This window comes from Electrophorus electricus, chromosome 10, assembly GCF_013358815.1.
Source record: "Electrophorus electricus isolate fEleEle1 chromosome 10, fEleEle1.pri, whole genome shotgun sequence".
Classification (NCBI taxonomy): Eukaryota; Metazoa; Chordata; class Actinopteri; order Gymnotiformes; family Gymnotidae; genus Electrophorus; species Electrophorus electricus.
In genome coordinates, this window is record NC_049544.1 from 25,457,056 (window position 1) to 25,476,278 (window position 19,223).

The 19,223-nt window shown below is 42.5% G+C and overlaps 1 protein-coding gene across 1 annotated transcript; it reads left to right on the forward strand.

Annotated features, from left to right (window-relative positions):
- The first annotated feature begins 4,752 nt into the window (after positions 1–4,752).
- Positions 4,753–16,227, forward strand: lrrc4bb (leucine rich repeat containing 4Bb). The gene is made up of 4 exons (XM_027028698.2): positions 4,753–4,892; positions 4,976–5,213; positions 10,293–10,744; positions 11,012–16,227. The coding sequence occupies exons 3-4, from the start codon at positions 10,502–10,504 to the stop codon at positions 12,953–12,955; spliced, it is 2,187 nt and encodes a 728-aa protein (XP_026884499.1). The 5' UTR covers positions 4,753–4,892; positions 4,976–5,213; positions 10,293–10,501; the 3' UTR covers positions 12,956–16,227.
- Positions 16,228–19,223: the final 2,996 nt, after the last annotated feature.

A 19,223-nucleotide genomic window follows, 5' to 3' on the forward strand; every position in this document is an offset into this window, starting at 1 on the left:
ATAATTCTGGCTTCAGTAGCTGAAAGATAACAATTCAGCCAACAAGGTTCAACATAGAAGATACATTTATAGTCAAAACACTACAATAACACAGTTATAACAATGGGGTGACACTTGACTGACACACTGTGTATATGTGCGCATATGTGTGTGTGTGTGTGTGTACGTGCGTGTGTATACATGTGTGTACATGCTTGTGTATGTGTGTGTCCTTGCATGTGGGTGTACATACATGCATGTGTGTATGTGTGTGTACGTGCATGCATGTGTGGGGGAGGAGGTGTTGGTAGGCAAAGGAAAACCCTACGGCATGAAGTTCTTGAATCTATGCCCATGAACACATGGTATGTTAGGGCAGTAGAGGGATGAGGACAGTGGTACGTGATACAGAGTCATGGGGATTGTTATACCGAGAGAGAGAGAGAGAGAGAGAGAGAGAGAGAGAGAGAGAGAGAGAGAGAGAGAGAGAGAGAGAGAGAGATCAAAGCATCAGGACAACAGATTCCTTTGTCTTGGATCTACAATGTTGGAGCACCAAATGAAATCTCTACAATCTCTGTAATGTGCACCTCCAATTTTAAGATCATTTTTGAATGATTTGTACTTGTACACTTTAACAGTAGTTATCTGAAACTGTACACATAGTACTGTGATTATTCAGAATTCAAATTGAAGTCGACACTTGGGACAAGGCATCCATTCACATCCAGGCTTATTTTCCCACCATTTAGGTTCCATTTGAGCTCATCTAATACTGAAGAAAATGTCAAAAAAAAAAACCTTAAAGCGACTTTTATTTTGGGATTTATGATGTGTTTAAGGTTTATGATGTGTATTTTGATTCATGCTGGAGATTCATTTTCAGTCATGCTCTACATTCCCTGATTCAATAGGGTCTTGTCTAATGACACAAAAACTTTTGAGCATATACATGAAATTTATCAGGAGCTACACAGTATTTTCGACTGGGTGTCCTAGACATCTCCAAAGTGCCCCAAAACCTCTCCAAATGCACAAAAGGTCATCAGTCATGATACATCAAGAGTGTGCAAGATTTGTTTGCTAAAACACTATTGTTAGAAACTGGTTCAAAGTGACCAGTCCTTCAGGTTCGATCTCCTCCAAGTTACCCTATGCCCTCCATCCTCTGTGGCCGGATCAATCTGGGGAAGTCAAGAGACACTGACACCAAGGTAGTAAATCAAGAGAGTTCCACTTTATTGAGGAAAGCACAGAGTATATATGTGTCCTATATCTACTATCTAAATCTACAGGATGGGGGGGGGGGGGGGGGGAAACTGAGGCATGTTCTAAGGGTCTATGTAGAAAGGAAAGGCTCCAGGATCTAACAACCATAACAATGTTTGACAACTTATTAAAAGCCAATATTAGCTTCATTATAGCTTCACAGATAAAGGCTAAACAATATTAGCTTCATTGCTATTAGGCTAAAGGGTTATGCTGGGGAAAATACTGTAATGGTGTAAATCTGGTTATATTGTAAAGAAATAGTATGAATTCTCTTTTGCATGAACATTAATTTGCTATGATCTGTAGTAGGATTACAAGTATTTTCCTGCAGGAAGCATTCGTGATAAACATCATAGTCCATGTTAGAAGCCAATTAACTGTCTCTCAGCTTCTAGCTCATAACTGCACCCAAACAACTCAACAGAAACTTCTGCTAAAATAAGCCTCTTCCTTTACAAGATTATTGGTGATCAAGAGTATTGGTGATCAAATTATTCACAAAAAATATCTACGACTGCATCAGTTTCACCAAACAGTGTCACACGCATGTGCTACAGTTTATCTGGCTAGAGTGCACAAGTGGTGTATTTGACAGTCACAGCATGGCTGGAGAGGACAGAGAAGAGACATAGTTGTGGTTTACTATGTCAACGGCTGCCGAAAGGTCCAGAAGAATCAAGACAGATGACAGTTTGGCAGCTTTGCTAGCTTTGAATTTTCTCCATCACAGCAACGCGGGCTGATTCTGTTAAATGTGCTGGTTTGTAGCTGGACTGATCGTGATCGACCATGTGTCCTGTCCAGTGGAGCTGGTTCAGGTGTTGATTTGTTGTGATGATGTGCAAATTGCAGTGGATCCGGATCGATAGGCAGGGAGGTGTAGTTGAGGACGTCACCTCTCAAATCTACCTCTTGAAACACTTCATAGCAACAAAAGGGAGTTTTACTGGGTCAATTAGACAAGCAGGAGCAGCATTCTTTGCTATGGGGACAATATTGGACAGCTTCAAACATGTAGGGACACCAGTCTGAGCCAGTTGTACATGACGGTGGATGCTGGAACTAGCTGTGTAGCTTAGTCTCTGAAGACATGACCATGTGTCCTGTCTGGCCCTACTGTTCTCCTTGTGTTCACTTCCTGAATCCTTTTCTGACATCGCACTCAGTAAACAGCTTTAGCTTGGTTGTTGACCTATACCCGCACTAAGGTCAGTGTTAGCACAAGCAATGTCAGACTCAAAGTGTGTCAGGATAGCAGTGTGAGGAGGGGTAAAGGTGTTAGAACATCCTGAAAAGTCCATGCACATGACACCCACAGGGTTAGAGTTAGGGTTTGGGTTTGGGTTTGGGTTAGGGTTAGCTCTACTCTCACCCACAGCTCTAGGGTTAGCGTTAGGGTTTGGGTTTTGGTTAGTGTTAGCTCTACTGTCGCACACAGCTCTAGGGTTAGGGTTAGGCTTCAGGTTAGAGTTAGCTCTGCTCTTGCCCACAGCTCTAGGCTTCGGGTTTGGCTTTCCAGCATTTAATAGTCATCATAATAATAATAATAATAATAATAATAATAATAATAATAATGATGATGGTGATGATGGTGGTGAAGTGAAGTAATTATTTTTAAAAGAGTAAATAATCACAAAACTGATTAATTATAATTAAATGCATATTTACATATATGTTGAAATTCCATGAACCATTCAAAATCATGACTGTAACCTTTGCAGAATTTATTTAGAATGGTCACTGAAAAATGTATTTTAAAAACATTAAATAAAATAAAGATGATTTAACTAAGCAGTTATGTTCAGTCCAATCCAGAAAAATGGGCTAGAGTTAGAATGATTCCAAGATGGTTATAGTAAGTGTTCAGTACCAGGATGGTTATAGTTAGTGTTCAGTTTATTTTGGTGAAGAACTGAATAAGTGCGCCACAAGTCCTGTTAATGTTTGCTATTTAAGAGCCCAACATTCTAGTCTATAACAAAAATACATTAGTCTAGAACAAATTCACATTTCAGCATTTAAACTGTTTGCTAAAATTAGAGCAGTTTGACTCTCTAGTAATATGTCAAACTTACTGTATTTTTGTGATAAATGCCCAGCACTAAGCCGGGATGACACACTGCTGTCCCTACAGTCATTGTTTAGATGTTTTGAAACTAGTATAAAGTTATTACGCATGTCCTAAATAACACAGGAAGCCTGCTTGTAAATGCATCTGTTTACTGTAAAGAGAAGTTTATATACCGCAGTTTCCTTTGACTCATGAGATAATCTCTAAACCTAGAGTAGCCAAAGGTCCAATGGGAGTAACTACCTTTGTCTCGCCAGAGGTACAGGGAAATGTGATTCACATGTTTTATGCAATTTAAAAGCAAAATATATATACTTTTTTAATTAATCACATTCTTTAAAGCATTAACAGGCAGTCTAAGAATTGCTTTTATTTTAAAAAACGTAGACGTTTGTGTTTTAAAGAAACTGTGACTGAATAAACTTTAAAACAGTTATGAATTCCAACCTTTTAAATGATTGAACAGTGTCCACCAGGAGGGATGTGTACAGGTAAGACTGTATCATACAGATTTACAGGCTTGTTAGTGAAGCTTTAGAAACTTCTCTGAAGTTTACCAAATGTTCTAAATGCTGAAATAATGGGTTACTTCACTGAGCTCTGGGATCTTCCCACTGTGGCAGGGGAGAAGATGTGAACTGAGTCACATCCAGTAGGTTGGAATTATACATTCCAGGTAGTCAGAGAGCTCTGGAAACAAAGTCAGTATTCTTAGTGTGGTTGACAGTTTGGAAACCTATCAGTGACCAGGAGAATCATTCATTATGTTTCTACACTAAACCCCCAGACACACAAGACGCCTTCAGACACTAAAATTTGGTAAGGACACAGGTGAGCTGAATTCTCTCTCCCTGGAGAGTTTACTGTGTTGGGACACCGACACTAGTATCTTTATTTAGCTGTGTTTGATATTTTTTGTGTTTTATTTAACTGTGTAATATATTGTGTTTATTTAGCTGCATTTGATATATTTAGTATTATCTGTTTAATATATTTAGTGTGTTTATTTACCTGTGTTTGATATATTTATTGTGTTTAACTTTTTTCTGTTTAGGATTTTGTAGTAATTTGACTGAAATGTGTCTGCTATTTATGAGTGTTTTCTTACACATAATTAAAGTATACTAATTAAGTAGAAAAATGTATTCAGTACACACACACACACACACACACACCAAGAACCCCTGAAAGTAACAGCTAAATAATATCTGCCCTCTACACCACACCAGATCTGTTTTTATTGCATCGATTCATCCTCATAAACTGATCCTCTTAACTCACTGCAGGACATCAGAACATTTAGAGAAGATTTTCTAACTGTTCTTACACACCCCTCAACCTCTCTTCCATAATGCAGTCTCCACCAATCCACTACAAATTCACACATTAATTCTCATCACCCATCTGATTAGGTACAAGGCTGCAGCAGGTGTTGTCTGTATCTCCTCTCCGACTCTGCCTCCTGCTCCGCTCTTCCACTACTACGGAGTTTACGTAAGATCTCCTGCGCTCAGCTGCACCGTCCGTCCGTCTGCCGGCGGCTACGCGTCTGCTGCCTGCGTACGAAGATGTAAATCACCGTGCGCGTTTTAAACTTTCATTTTCACAGCTCTCATAATCGACACATGATTATTTGTGGCTACACTTCAACAGATTCCCCGCGCGCCAGCCACGGCTAAAGCAGATTCACCACTCCGCGCGCCACGGACGCTCGAATCCCGGACTGTAGGAGCTCGCAGGCGAGAGTCGCGCACAGCCGTGGGAGAGACTGACTCAGTTTGGAGGAGGAAAGACGGCAAAGGGGAGAGAACACGTCGCTGCGGAGGAGAGAAGACGGAGGGAAATGTGTGGACCAGCAACGGCGTAATCCGAATTCATCCTGAGTACCTTGGTGTGTATTCGTAATTTACTGTCGCGTAGAGCAGATTTACCGTCGATATGGTTTAACTGGGGTTTTCACGTGCTTATTTTCGTAGCAACAACGGGCGCAAGAAAATGGTTGTGTAGGCTGAACCGGGAATCTTAATGTCGTGGAGGCTGTTAAAGAAGCGTTGTGCGTTGAACATATTCCTCACCCTTACCGATATTCTGTTCACGTGATGTTTGATGCTCTGCTCTAATCTGTGAGTGTTAATCTGCGTTTTATGTGTAATTTCGTTCAGCAGCATGTATCAGTCCGACTTTGCTTTTTCATACCTTCTGTGCTATTAGACCCTAGCCGTGTGCCATTTTGCAGTACTGTGTGCGTGCGCGCGCACTGAGGCCTAACGTTTGACTGGCATACAATGGATGCAAAAGCACCGCAGTCATCCGCACATTAATATGCAAGTGCATTGACTGCGTGTATCTGATTATTGTAGACTATTGTAGACTTAAATGACGTTCGTTTCATATCACAGTAAAATATAAATTGTTCGTTCAGAATGTCAAATGTTTTTGTTTATAAAGGTGTTTATAAAGCTTTCTTAGCCAAACGACAGAATTCGATCGGTGGCCTCCGGCTCGGTTTTAACGGAGCCGTGGGGGACTATAGCGCCGCCACCCAACTGGATTCCAGCATCCCGCATCTGCAAATCAATTTAGCGTTGTCATAGTTACAGTGGAGCGCGCGCCGCTGCACCTGTGTCACTCGGTGTTTGTCCCGAAAATAAGAGCGCGCGCTGACTAAGCCACCATCCTTTGGTGCCTTCACCGCCAAGACACGCGGCCTTTGAAAAGGCATCGAAATATAACACACACACACATACACACACACACACACACACACACACACACACACACACACTCACACACACACACACTCACACACACACACACACACACACACACACACTCACACACACATACACACACACACACACACACACACACACACACACACACATACACACACACTCACACACACACTCACACACACACACACACACACACACACACACACACACATTCACACACACAACTTGTCGTTAACCGAGTACAGAACACTGATTATAAGAAAATGATGATCAGAAAATTAAAAAATAGAAAAATAGACATTGCTATTGATAAGAGGTTGTGACATATTTTCCAAACTGAGACTTTCAGACAATAGATATATGTAATTAAAAACGTATTTGTCGATGTAATGCAATAGGAAAGGTACCAGGGCACTAATCTAACACGCCGAGCCTGTTGATGTAAAGGGGACAGCAGACAGGCACGGGAGCATTTAGAAAGCTGCTGAAATGGAAGCTTGCATCGCTCTGTGTGTATTACTGCCATTGTTCATGAAGACTTTGTTTGGCCCTCGTTTCCTGTGTAACACGACACAGGGCCAATACCACACGCCCTAGTGATGATTATAAAATATTCACCACCACCACCATCATCATCACATTATTATTATTATTATTATTATTATTATTATTATTGTTGTTGTTGTTGTTGTTGTTCTTGTTCTTGTTCTTGTTGCAGCAGTGACTGTATTAATAGTTGAAAATAACATACTAATGATGGCCTTTAAAATGAATCATCTAAATTACTTCAAAGGCCAAACCCCAACACAGACCCTATCCCCAAACGTTTGTGGTCATCAGCACAAAAATGTGTTTGTTTTCTCCACAGCTGTGTATTAGCATGTGAACGCTGATCCCTGCATTCTGTCTCCTTAAAGAAAGTTGATTCAAGTTTGGAATGTTTGTAACTGCAGGAAGGGAAGGAGGTTTTGCTTCATCTCCTGCACGATATATGACTATTAGTGGAAGGAATGTTAACTGACATCTTGTTTGTTTATTAAATAAAGAAGAAATGCACATACATTAGTTGCACTGAACAAAATAACCATCTCATCCAGTTGAGTTAGGTACTAGCTGTAGTAATTCACATTTCTGTCAAGGGAGAAGTGTTATACACCACAGAATTGACTTAATGGTGGTCATAAACACCAGGTATGCTGGAAAACAATATGCATTGTAACCCCTTTATTAGAAACATTTCTTTATTATGAAGACCTTGAAGGTGTACATTTAGTGATTATAACCCATCTGTTGCACAATATGTTGTATCCATCCTCAAGCCTTTTATCGTTGGTCAGTCTTTGACTACAGACTGATGTTGGATGGATGCCGGACTACTCACAACCCAGCAGTGACATTTGCACATGTAAAACCCACATGCACACTCACAACCATGTCTGTTACACACACACTCACAATCATGTGTGATACACGCACACTCACAACCATGTCTGATACACTCACACTCACCACAATGTCTGGTACATGCACAATCACAACCATGTCTGATACATGCACACTCACAACCATGTCTGATACACTCACAGCCATGTCAGATACACTCACACAATCATGTCTGATAAACACACACTCACAGTCATATCTGATACACACACACTCACAGCCATGTCTGATACATGTGTACTCACAACCATGTTTGATACACTCACACTCACAACCATGTCTGATACATGCACTCTCACAATCATGTGTGATACATGCACACTCACAATCATGTCTGATACACTCACACACAACCATGTCTGATACATGCACACTCACAATCATGTGTGATACATGCAAACTCACAACCATGTCTGATACACTCACACTCACAACCATGCCACTACCACATCAGACTCACTGCTGTTACCAGTCCAACACCCACAACCATGCCAGAACCACATCCGTCTCACTGCAGTTGGGTGAATGGTCCATCACCCATGTAATGTCTGATCAACAGTGGTCCTGTGCTCAGAAAGTAAACAGAGATGGATGAGTTAAATAGTGACTCAAGATTTGTACATAGCTACAGATGTGCTACAGTCTGTAATGTTACATTTATAATATGCACTTATAAAGTAAATATGCTGATTAAAGTGCCCAGTGAATGCAGGTACAGTGTATGTGGGTGGTGTATGTAAAATAAATATCATTCAAAGTACCACAGACAAATAACCAAAGAGATAAGGATTGCCAAGTGTTACATAATACGCTGTGGTTTCCCCACAAATCTGCAATATATAATTATAATGCATAATATTTTACTATAATGCATAATCCATTATTAAAGTTGAATCAGCATATATATCTTATCATCATCCTCATTATCAATAAATGTACCGAATGAACTTGGGAGAGAAGTTGTCTGCTGTTTACCATGTCATAATCATAATCACATTATGACTGTTCTCATTTAGCCTTAATGATCATTCTTCTGAGTCACTCATACTCATGTGGGTATTAACTGACCTGTCCTCATAGTTACTCATACTCTTGTGGGTATTAACTGACCTGTCCTCATAGTTACTCATACTCGTGTGGGTATTAACTGATCTGTCCTCATAGTTACTCATGCTTGTGTGAGTATTAACTGACCTGTCATTATATAATCATGCTTGTGTGGGTATTAACTGACCTGTCCTTATATGTTAATCGGAAAGTACAGACTGCTCTGACCAAAAAGTGGAGAAAAGGAAACGTTTCTAAATGTCAAGCTGAACAGAAATATAATGTGAAAGTTTAATATTAGTTTGAGTAATCATTAAACATCATTCAACATTGTTCTTTTGAAAATAAATGTGTTTTAAAAATAAAAATAAATTCAGGTGGCAAAACATATAGCAAAACATATAGCCTGCATCATTTTGGATATTGCCAAGATACCACAGTACCAAAATGTAACAGTTAGCATGCAATGTTAGCAACATTAGCATTAACATTTAGTCCTGCTGTTCATCTGAGACAAAGGCTGCTTTACAGTGTATGGACTATGAGAGAGACCACAGTGAACAAGGCTAACTGAGTGACCATGGGGACCACAGTGACCACAGTGAACAGTGTTAGCTGAGTGACACAGTGAACAGTGTTAGCTGAATGAACACAGTGAACAGAGTTAGCTGAGTGACCACAGTGAACAGTGCGAACTGAGTGACCATAGTGAACAGTGTTAGCTGAATGAACACAGTGAACAGAGTTAGCTGAGTGACCACAGTGAACAGTGCGAACTGAGTGACCATAGTGAACAGTGTTAGCTGAATGACACAGTGAACACAGTGAACAGTGTTAGGTGAGTGAATACAGTGGACAGTGTTAGGTGAGCATTCTTCCAATTCATTTATGGCATTATCATATCCTAACAACATATTTACTGTATGTACTGTAGATGTGTTTTGTGGTTATGAGAAATAGGTCTCTATAAGATACGTGGATACGTCAATTGTGTGGTTTCTCTGAGTTAGACCATGCAGGCTGTTGGTCTTATCTCAGTGCAAAGAAATGCTGAAGAAATCAGATTGTCATCACCCTGGACCCTGCAACATCCCATTCTTATCATTAGGTTCTAACCCTAACCTAGTTCCCATCATTACCTTTAGCCCTAACCCTAGTTCTTATCATTACGTTCCAACCCTAACCTTCTAACCCTAAACCTAGTTCTTATCATTTCCTTCTAACCCTATCCTAGATCTAATCATTACCTTCTAACCCTAACCCTAGATCTAATCATTTCCTTCTTACCCTATCCTAGATCTAATCATTACCTTCTAACCCTAGCCCTAGTTCTCATCATTACCTTTAGCCCTAACCCTAGTTCTTATCATTACATTCTAACCCTAACCCTAACCTTTTAACCCTAACCCTAGTTCTTATCATTTCCTTCTAACCCTAACCTAGTTCTTATCATTACAGTGTAACCCTAACCCTAGTTCTCATCATTACTTTCTAACCATAACCCTAAATCTTATCATTGCTCTATTGGTGTGGTTTCTCTCCTAGATATATTTTATGATAGGAAGGTCAACCACAGACTTTGGTGGTTGATTACCCTCAAAAGAGACTCTTCTGCCACTATAACTGACATCATATGCTTAACCAGAAGAAATATATATATATATATATATATGCACTTTCCTGATTCTGCTTTCCCTCTCCATCTCTATCCTTCTCTCTGTCTCTCTCCACATCTTTTTCTGCAGTGACTGGACTGATGATGCTGTGATGTTATATTTTGCATCTACTCACAGAAGGTTGAAGACTGAAACAGTTTACCCAGACTGTGAATAACTTACCAACAGCACACTAAGTTGTTGGTGGAGATGAATGTTTGAAACAAATGAGCTTTCTGCCATTCTGGTGCTGAAAAATCAACTTTTTTAGAAAAGGGGTGGGACATGACTCATCGGCCATGTGGGCTGCTATGGTGACAGGCCTCTCCAGCCCCTCCCCCCTCCTCTGGTTGTTCCAGCTGCTATTGTGGCCACATCTCAGTGGACCTAGATTGGCTGAGGCCAGTCCCCCCTGCCCTGCCCCGTGTAGCTGCTCCAATCAGGCGAGTCGAGTGATTTGCACCAGGAAGGGCTTAGATGAAGTTCCACAGAGTATTTCAGTCAACACACGATACCTCAACCTGCAGGAGAACTCCATACAGGTAAAGCAACATTCAGATAAACTCAGAACATGTAGAAATTAGTGCATGTAGCCTTTGACTCTAGTCTTACATAATGAGATAAAGTGCATGCACTTAGAAGCTGATGGGTACATGTCTAGAGGCTGTGGTACTGATGAGACATTTTGCCAGTAGCAACTTCACACCAAAAGATCTCTGCACCAAAAAAAGCATATGAATCCCTTAAATATTTATTCCTCTGTTTGTAATGTGCTGTCTCTCTCCTTCTGTTTTCCATCCTTTGCTCAGGTGATTAAGTCAGACACCTTTAAGCACCTGAGTCACTTGGAGATTTTGCAATTGTCCAAGAATCACATCCGTCAGATCGAAGTCGGAGCATTTAATGGCCTGCCAAACCTCATCACACTGGAGTTGTTTGACAACCGGCTTCCACTGGTGCCATCGCAGGCGTTCGAGTACCTGAGCAAGCTGCGGGAGCTGTGGCTGCGGAACAACCCCATCGAGACGCTGCCGGCCTACGCCTTCCACCGCGTGCCATCGCTGCGCCGCCTCGACCTGGGTGAGCTGCGTAAGCTCAGCTTCATATCGGACGCCGCCTTTGAGGGGCTGGTGAACCTGCGTTTCCTCAACCTGGGTATGTGCGGCCTAAAGGATGTGCCCAACCTCACGCCACTCGTCCGGCTGGAGGAGCTCGAGCTGTCTGGGAACCAGCTGGGTGTGGTCCGGCCCGGGTCCTTCCAGGGCCTCGTGTCTCTGCGGAAGCTGTGGCTCATGCACTCCCGCATTTCCCTGATCGAGCGCAATGCTTTTGATGATCTGAAGAACTTGGAGGAGCTGAACCTGTCCCACAACTCCCTGCACTCGCTGCCCCATGACCTGTTCACACCCCTGCAGCAGCTGGAGCGGGTGCACCTTAACCACAACCCCTGGGTGTGCAACTGCGATGTGTTGTGGCTCAGCTGGTGGCTGAAGGAGACGGTGCCAGATAACTCCACCTGCTGCGCCCGCTGTCATGCTCCGCCTGGCACCAAGGGACGCTACATCGGCGACCTGGACCAGAGAGACTTCACCTGCTATGCCCCTGTGATCGTGGAGCCGCCTACCGACCTGAATGTGACGGAGGGTATGGCAGCTGAGCTGAAGTGCCGGACCGGGACCTCCATGACCTCTGTTAACTGGCTGACCCCGAACGGAACCCTGATGACCCATGGAGCCTACAAGGTGCGCATATCTGTGCTGCACGATGGGACATTGAACTTCACCAATGTCACCATGCAGGATACAGGACCATACACCTGCATGGTCACCAACTCTGCTGGTAATACCACGGCAACTGCGGTTCTTAACGTCTCTGCCTCTGATCCTGTCAACGGATATAGTTACTTCACGACCGTTACTGTGGAAACCGTGGAATCAGGACAGGAAGTGCATAATTCAGCACGGCAGTTTGTTAACGAGACGTTTATCAGCTATCCCGGACCGACGGCTGCGTCTGCCTCAGCAGGACCTTCTGGAACGGCACTGTCCTCTCTGCCCCCACACGCCACCCGTGCTCCCGAACGCCCCGTCACTGTTTCCATCACGGACGTTGCCAACCTGTCCGGCCTTGAAGATGTGATGAAGACCACCAAGATCATCATCGGGTGCTTCGTGGCCATCACGTTCATGGCGGCAGTCATGTTGGTGGTCTTCTACAAACTGCGGAAGCAGCACCAGCTACACAAGCACCATGGTCCCGCCCGCGCTATCGAGATCATCAACGTGGAGGACGAGATGGGAACAGCAGGAGGGACAAGTGGCATTGCAGGTGGGTCCACAGTCCACACTGGAGCAGGAAGTGGAGGAGCTGGACAGAGTCTGCGGATCCATGACCCCGAGATCGTCACTCTGCCCAACATCGGCCGCGCGGAGCACGTCAATCATTACTACAAAGCTCACCACTTCAACAACAATGTTTTGGGACTCAGCTTGGGGTCGGGGCAGACTGGGGGTGTTGCAAATCATAAGACCAGCCCCACCTCCAAAAAACAGGCTCCATCCATGAACACAACAGCTGCCTCTGGTGACTCCTCCAACCCAGGCTCCACCTCTCCACCTTTACCGATTCCCATCCCCATGGCGATGGCGTTCCATGGAACGCTGAAGAGCCTTAGCCATGCCCCCAGCACACAGACAGAGCCTCTGCTGCTGTCCAATGGATCCAAGGAGAGTGTGCAGGAGACACAGATTTGAATACGCATGCGTTCACACACACCCACGCATACACACACGCACGCGTGCACACACACACACACACACACACACACACACACACAAGTGCAGAGTGGAAGAGCCTGGTTGGTATGCCAGTGTTGCAGGTAGATATTGATGGGACCTTGACGTTGTGGGAGGTTTGTCCCCCAGGACACACTCAGAGGGTTACTGAGTCCTGCAGCGTTTGTACAGACAAACTGGACACGGCACTATTGCTTATATATGTGCCAAAGAAACCGTCTTTTTTTGCAGTTTCTACGAAGTTGTAACAGTGTATAAAATATAGTCTATATCCAAGTAGCGTAATTCCCTATGTGTTGGTTTGCCACAAACAGACCCTACCCATACAGGTGAAGAGCGCTTATGAACCTGTATGAAACACACACAAACACAGGCCTGAAGAAGATGACATGTTTGAGCTCTCTTACATCACAGGTAGATTGTGAGAAGGTGTTTAATGAACCTGACTCTGAAAGAGACAGTGAATCCGCATTTACTGGACACACACTCATCTCCACTTGAACTGTTGGGATGGGTGATTCTGATGCACAATCGAGGGTGTGTTCGTCATAACCAGATCCTGACACCTCATCTCTCTACACAGTTCTCCTCATGTTTCTACACACAGCCCATACCTCTACCCATGCTTCAGGATAAGCTTAGAGAGTAGGATATTTGACAACGTGCATGTGTGGGTGAAGTTGAGTTTGTGGTTTCTCTCTTTAGTTGTCTTTATTTCTTTCTCTCTCTGTCTCTGTCTCAAGGTCATAGTACCATACCTTCCCAACAAGCAAAAAACAAAAAAAAAATACTGACAACACAATTTTGGGCCTAATAGATGTTCTGGAGTGTGCTGGTGTTATAGTGAGTGATATGTTGTATGGGGCTACAGTAGGTGAGGTCCGCGGTATCTTGGTTTGAATGGTGTAACATACTCTACATTTTGAAAGAAAGGTTAAATGGCAAAGTTTTGTTAGTGGCTAGAGGTTATAGCTAGAAGTTGTGATTAAGAGTTAGGGATTAATAACTAATGAATTATAGCACGGGCTGAGGTCAGGCATTAGGCATTGGAGTTTAGTGGATAACTTCAGGGATTTAAGTAAAATTTATGGATTGTACTTTGGGGGTTGGAGTTTTAGTGGTTTAAGGGTTATAGTTAGGGCTTAATTTTAGGAGTTAGGTTGGAAAACCTTTAAGTAGGGTTGTATGATATGGACATAAACATTATATTCTGCTTAATGTGCCAGTTAAAGATTGTCCTGCATTTTGAAAAAAAACTGTTTACATTTGGTAGAACATGAAACTGAACACCCACTGGAAGCTGAATGCCCAATGGAAAAGTCTGGAAAAGTCTGAATCACAGCACAAAGTAAACGACTGTGATAGATGCCTTATTTGCATATTTGATAGGTGACTCATTTATATATTGTAGGTTTTTGCCATGTCAGTTTTGCAAAAACCACTGCAATAATATTGTGTCGCTCTGTTGCTAAAGTGGGTTTTATTTCAATTCAAGCAGACATCACAGGATTTGTTGCGTAAACCTCTTGGTCAACTCTCCTGCATAAAAGTAGCAAAACTATTACCACTATGTAGTGTATTTCCTTTCTTGAACACAGTGTGAATTACTGCAGAAGTGCCATTACTGGAGCACAAGAGTAATGATTACTCTCCATAGTAACAAGACTTTCAGGGTTTCAGCGGCTGTTCTCATCTCACACAGTGGACAAGAGATACGATTTCACCAGTGTTGCCGATTCGGTGGAGATGTGTTATAAAGCCATTATAGAAAAGACATTTAATGCCACATTAAAGTGTAACTAACATGGTAGCAGACGTAATGTGCTATGTTTGATAGGTTAGAGTATGTCAGGTATGTTAGGGTTTGCTTAGACAAGGTAAGTTATTGTGACCTCCTGGTCCTGTTGCCACTAGAACACCAGAACATAAAACATAAACTCTCTCAAAATGTACACAGCTGCAATATGACTTTGTGTAGCTCACACAGACACACAAAGTGCATACATGCATGTGGCCTTGTAGCTGCACACACACACACACACACACGTTCAGAGAGGTGTGGTTAGACTTCTGCAATTATATGCACAAATCTGGACTGAGAGATAATAATCCATAATCATTATCCACACAAACAAAAACAGATTTTCTTTCCATGCACAAACATGAGTTATCTCTCTCTTTCTTTCTCTGTTTCTTTCTTTTTTGTGTGCCTGTGTTTTTGTGCGGGTGTCTTTCTGTTTGCTTGGTTTTATGAATGCAGGTTAGATAAATCCAGGTAGTGGTTCAGGACTCAGTAGAACAGTAAGTGTGTGTGTTTGTGTGAGAGGTTCAGGACTCAGTAGAACTGAACTTTGGATCAGAGTAGTGTTTTAGTGCTCCGTGTTCATCTGCTTTCTGCCTCCTCTCCACAACCGGAAGAACTACATTTCCCATCATGCACCAGCAAATGAGTGGCTATCATCTGACCATGGCTGACCATGGCAGAGTGCTTTTCTCTGCCTTGGCTAGCTCTGTGCAGACTGTGCTGCTGACCCAAGTGATGCCTTGCTCTGTTACTGACCAGTAATAGTGGGAGAAGACAAGTCTGAGATCAGTGAATAGACACAGTCTGCATGCTACTCGCCCACTGAACATCCCACGAAGCTTTTTCTCACTTGATCTATCTGTCCATCTCTCTCTCTCAGTCTATTTTTTCCTCTCCCTTTCATATTAGGGTCATGGTTCATCGGTCCATGTGTTGCCATGTATATAATCTAAAGATGTAAATATTCTCTATTTTTTGACTGTCAGTGTGAATAATCCTTGTTCAGTATTTGAAACAGACAGAAGGTTATGGAAGTGTTTGCATTTCTCTTTCTGTCACAGTCACTCTCTCTCTTTCAGTCTCTTTTCCCCTCTTCCCCTCTCTCTCTGCGTTTCTCCCTCTTTCGCTCTCTCGGTCTCTTCCCTCTCTCACTCTCAGGAACACATGAGCGGCGTTCACGCTGCTCCTCCCTCCTGTCCTCTCTGTTTATTTGTATGAAATATTAGATTTTTTTATTTGATATGAGTCGATGCCCTGTATGCTTGGGTGGTGGAGAGTTCTGTGGTGTGACTGACTGGGCCAATGCAGGCTGAATTCCAGGTCAGAGGTCATAGGTTGTGCCAAAAGCTTTTGTGTGTGAGCGTCAGAGCTGTGCCATCTGCTACACTGACTTTACCAATAAAACCTGAACATTGTGCTTTTCTAATGCTTCCTTCCTCCTTATCTGTTTGGTCACGTGACACAGAGCAGCCTAAGGCCTTGGAAAGAAATGGAGAAGACATATTCATTATGAAGAGTCATCAGGACTGAACACACACTAATCACATACACATTTTATATTGTATTTGTTATTATTGGGCCTCTCATTTCTTAGTAGGGCTTACCTGTAAATGCAGTCACATATGTGTAAAGCACGTTTACAGATTCAGTGTGAGGAGACACAGACTGAGCTCCGCACTTAGCATTTAAAATGTCACTATCATCTATGTCCTCTTGCTTCTGTTACTCTCTTTCACTCCCTTTCTTTCCATCCCTCTCTTCTCTCTCTTTCCCTCTCTTCCTCTATTTCCCTCCCTTTCTGTCTTTCATTCTCTGTACCTCTTTCCCTCCCTCTCTTTCCTTCTCTCTTCCTCCCTCTCTCTCTCTTCCTCCCTCTCTCTCTCTCTCTCTCTCTCTCTCTCTCACTCTCTTCCTCTCTCTCTCTCTTTCTCTCTCTCTCTCCCTCTCTCCCCTCTGTGCTTTGTCCTCTCCCTCCCTCTCACTCTGCAGTGTTTCCATAGCAACTGTGAGATGTGGGAAACCCACTGTCCTTCAGACTGAGGGGGGGAGGGGGTAATGAAATGGTAGAATACAGGAGTGATGTAAGGGTAAGTACTGACTGTTTCAGCACAGACTGAGCCAGGTTCTGACTGTTACTGACTCATTTAAGATGTTCAGTAGTCCAGTTTCAGTGGTGTGTAGTTGTGTGCATGCTTTGCTCTTCAGAAACAGCCAGGTTTCAGTTCCTCCACTGCAGCTGTGATGTAAACATACATAAGTGTTCTCCTCTGCAGATTGTGCTCCTACACCCTACACCTCTTACCCCTCCTACACCCTGCCACTCCTACAACCTACCCCTACCCTCCCTGGGGTTCAGGCCTGTGGTGTGTCCAGTATTTGCACAGATACATCTTAGCATTCATGTCCTTGGAGCATCGTAGTGAGCCAGCATGTGACCACCAACTGAAGCTCAATCCACGTAAATGTGTTAATAAACACACTGCAGATGCGTCATGGTGGTGAATACATTGCAGATTTTTGTGACATATGCTAACGTGAGTCAGTGCACACACGGGCAGCGATGGTTGCTCCAGCATTCTTTGTTTTCCTCAAGAAAACTAAGCTTTGACTCATCACCATGCCAACATGAGTTTAATTAAGTGTTGTTCCATTTATATTGCAGTTTTCTCTCTTACTATGCAGTGCTACTACAACCTTCCTCAAACACATAACCCAGCCTAACCTAACCTTAACCCCCACTTAACCTTAACCCAAACCCCAACCTAACTTTATCTATAACCTAATCTAAATTTAACCCTAACTTAACCTTAACTCCAACCTAAATCTAACCCATCTTAAACTAAACCCTAACCCCGACCTAACCTACCCTAAACCTAACCCAACCTAAACAAAACTAAACCCTAACCCTGACCTAACCTATCCTAATCTTAACTCTAACCTAACCTTAATCCCCAACCTAAACCCTAACCCTAAAGAAGACTATAACTGAGAATTTTATAAAGGCAGTAAATATTTGCAATCTTGTACATATTTTATATTTGGAATTGTGAAGTCTAGAGCAAATCATAACCCACTGAGTAAAACATCCATAACTGAACAAATTATTTAAATACATGAAAAGTTAAAATGTACATAAGCATGTAATCTTAAGAAAACTAACCATTCAAGAGACATTATAAAAATACTTTCTAACACAATTCTGTGAGTTATTGCAAGAAAACACTTTCTACCACAAATCAAAAGACAACTTGCAAGTTAAAGATGAGCCAAGTGTCAGACAGGATGTTAAAAATAAATGAAGTTACTGCCCTCTTACAGTCTAAAATAAACAAATCGGTCCTTGGTTTATAGTATCAGCTTCCAGGGCTGAGCTTAGAATGTGTGATGTATAATAAAATGCAATGCACTCATAGAATTTAATACATAAAGGGAAAGTGGCAAGTGCAGTGATAAAGTTTCCTCAGGAAGTGCATCTGTAACGTTGGAGAGGTTGCGAAGTGCCGGCGCCTTGGATGTGATAAGGAACGGAATTAACTGAGGATGTCATAAGGACTGATCGAATAGAATAAAAAAAATAATAGGTTTAATAACAGAAACAGAACAAAGAACAGACAGGCTAACAGGCTAACAAGGTGATTGTGAAAACTAGGCAAAAAGGACGTAAAGACTTAGGGAAAACTAACGGAAAATAACGATGTGGAATGAAACTAGTGGGGAATAAACAACTGGTCTACGTAAAATAGACCAACAAAAACTAAGACAAAAAACACAGGTATTCAGAACTCAAAAGGAAAACCAATCAGCACTTGCGTACATGAAAAAGGGGAAGAGAAACCTAAAAGGCAGCGAAGCGACGGGAGAATACCAAACGAGGAAAGAGAGCGGAATAAGACTGGCGAATACTCACAGGGAAAACAACGTAGATGAAAACACAGAGAGAAAGTACAACAGACGAGAGAGCAGCAGAGAACTAGCGAACATAAACAAGGAAAGGAACATGGACAAAGACGAAGCCGTGCATAGGGACCAGCGCGCTCACGGTACATGCCGAAACAATGACCCACACTCCATACAGGGTTTCAATAGACACACTAATGAAGGATAAACGAGGATAAACTGGAGCTAAAGGGGAGGAGACAGGAAACCATAGAAACAGGCGAGTGGGAAAACAAGGAGGTGATTAGGTTGCCAGGGAAACGCTGGACGCTCCGGTCTGCGGGCGTGACGAAATCCTTAACGGCTCACTCAGAATCGGCACATAAATACCTTAAATGATTTTATGGAACCATATATGTTTTATTGAAAATGCTGACTGCTATCTGTCATTAAACCATAAATACGTACTTCAGTATATAATTTAATAAATAAATCAATGCATCAATGCCCCATTTAAAAATATATTTATCTGTTCATCAGCAGCCC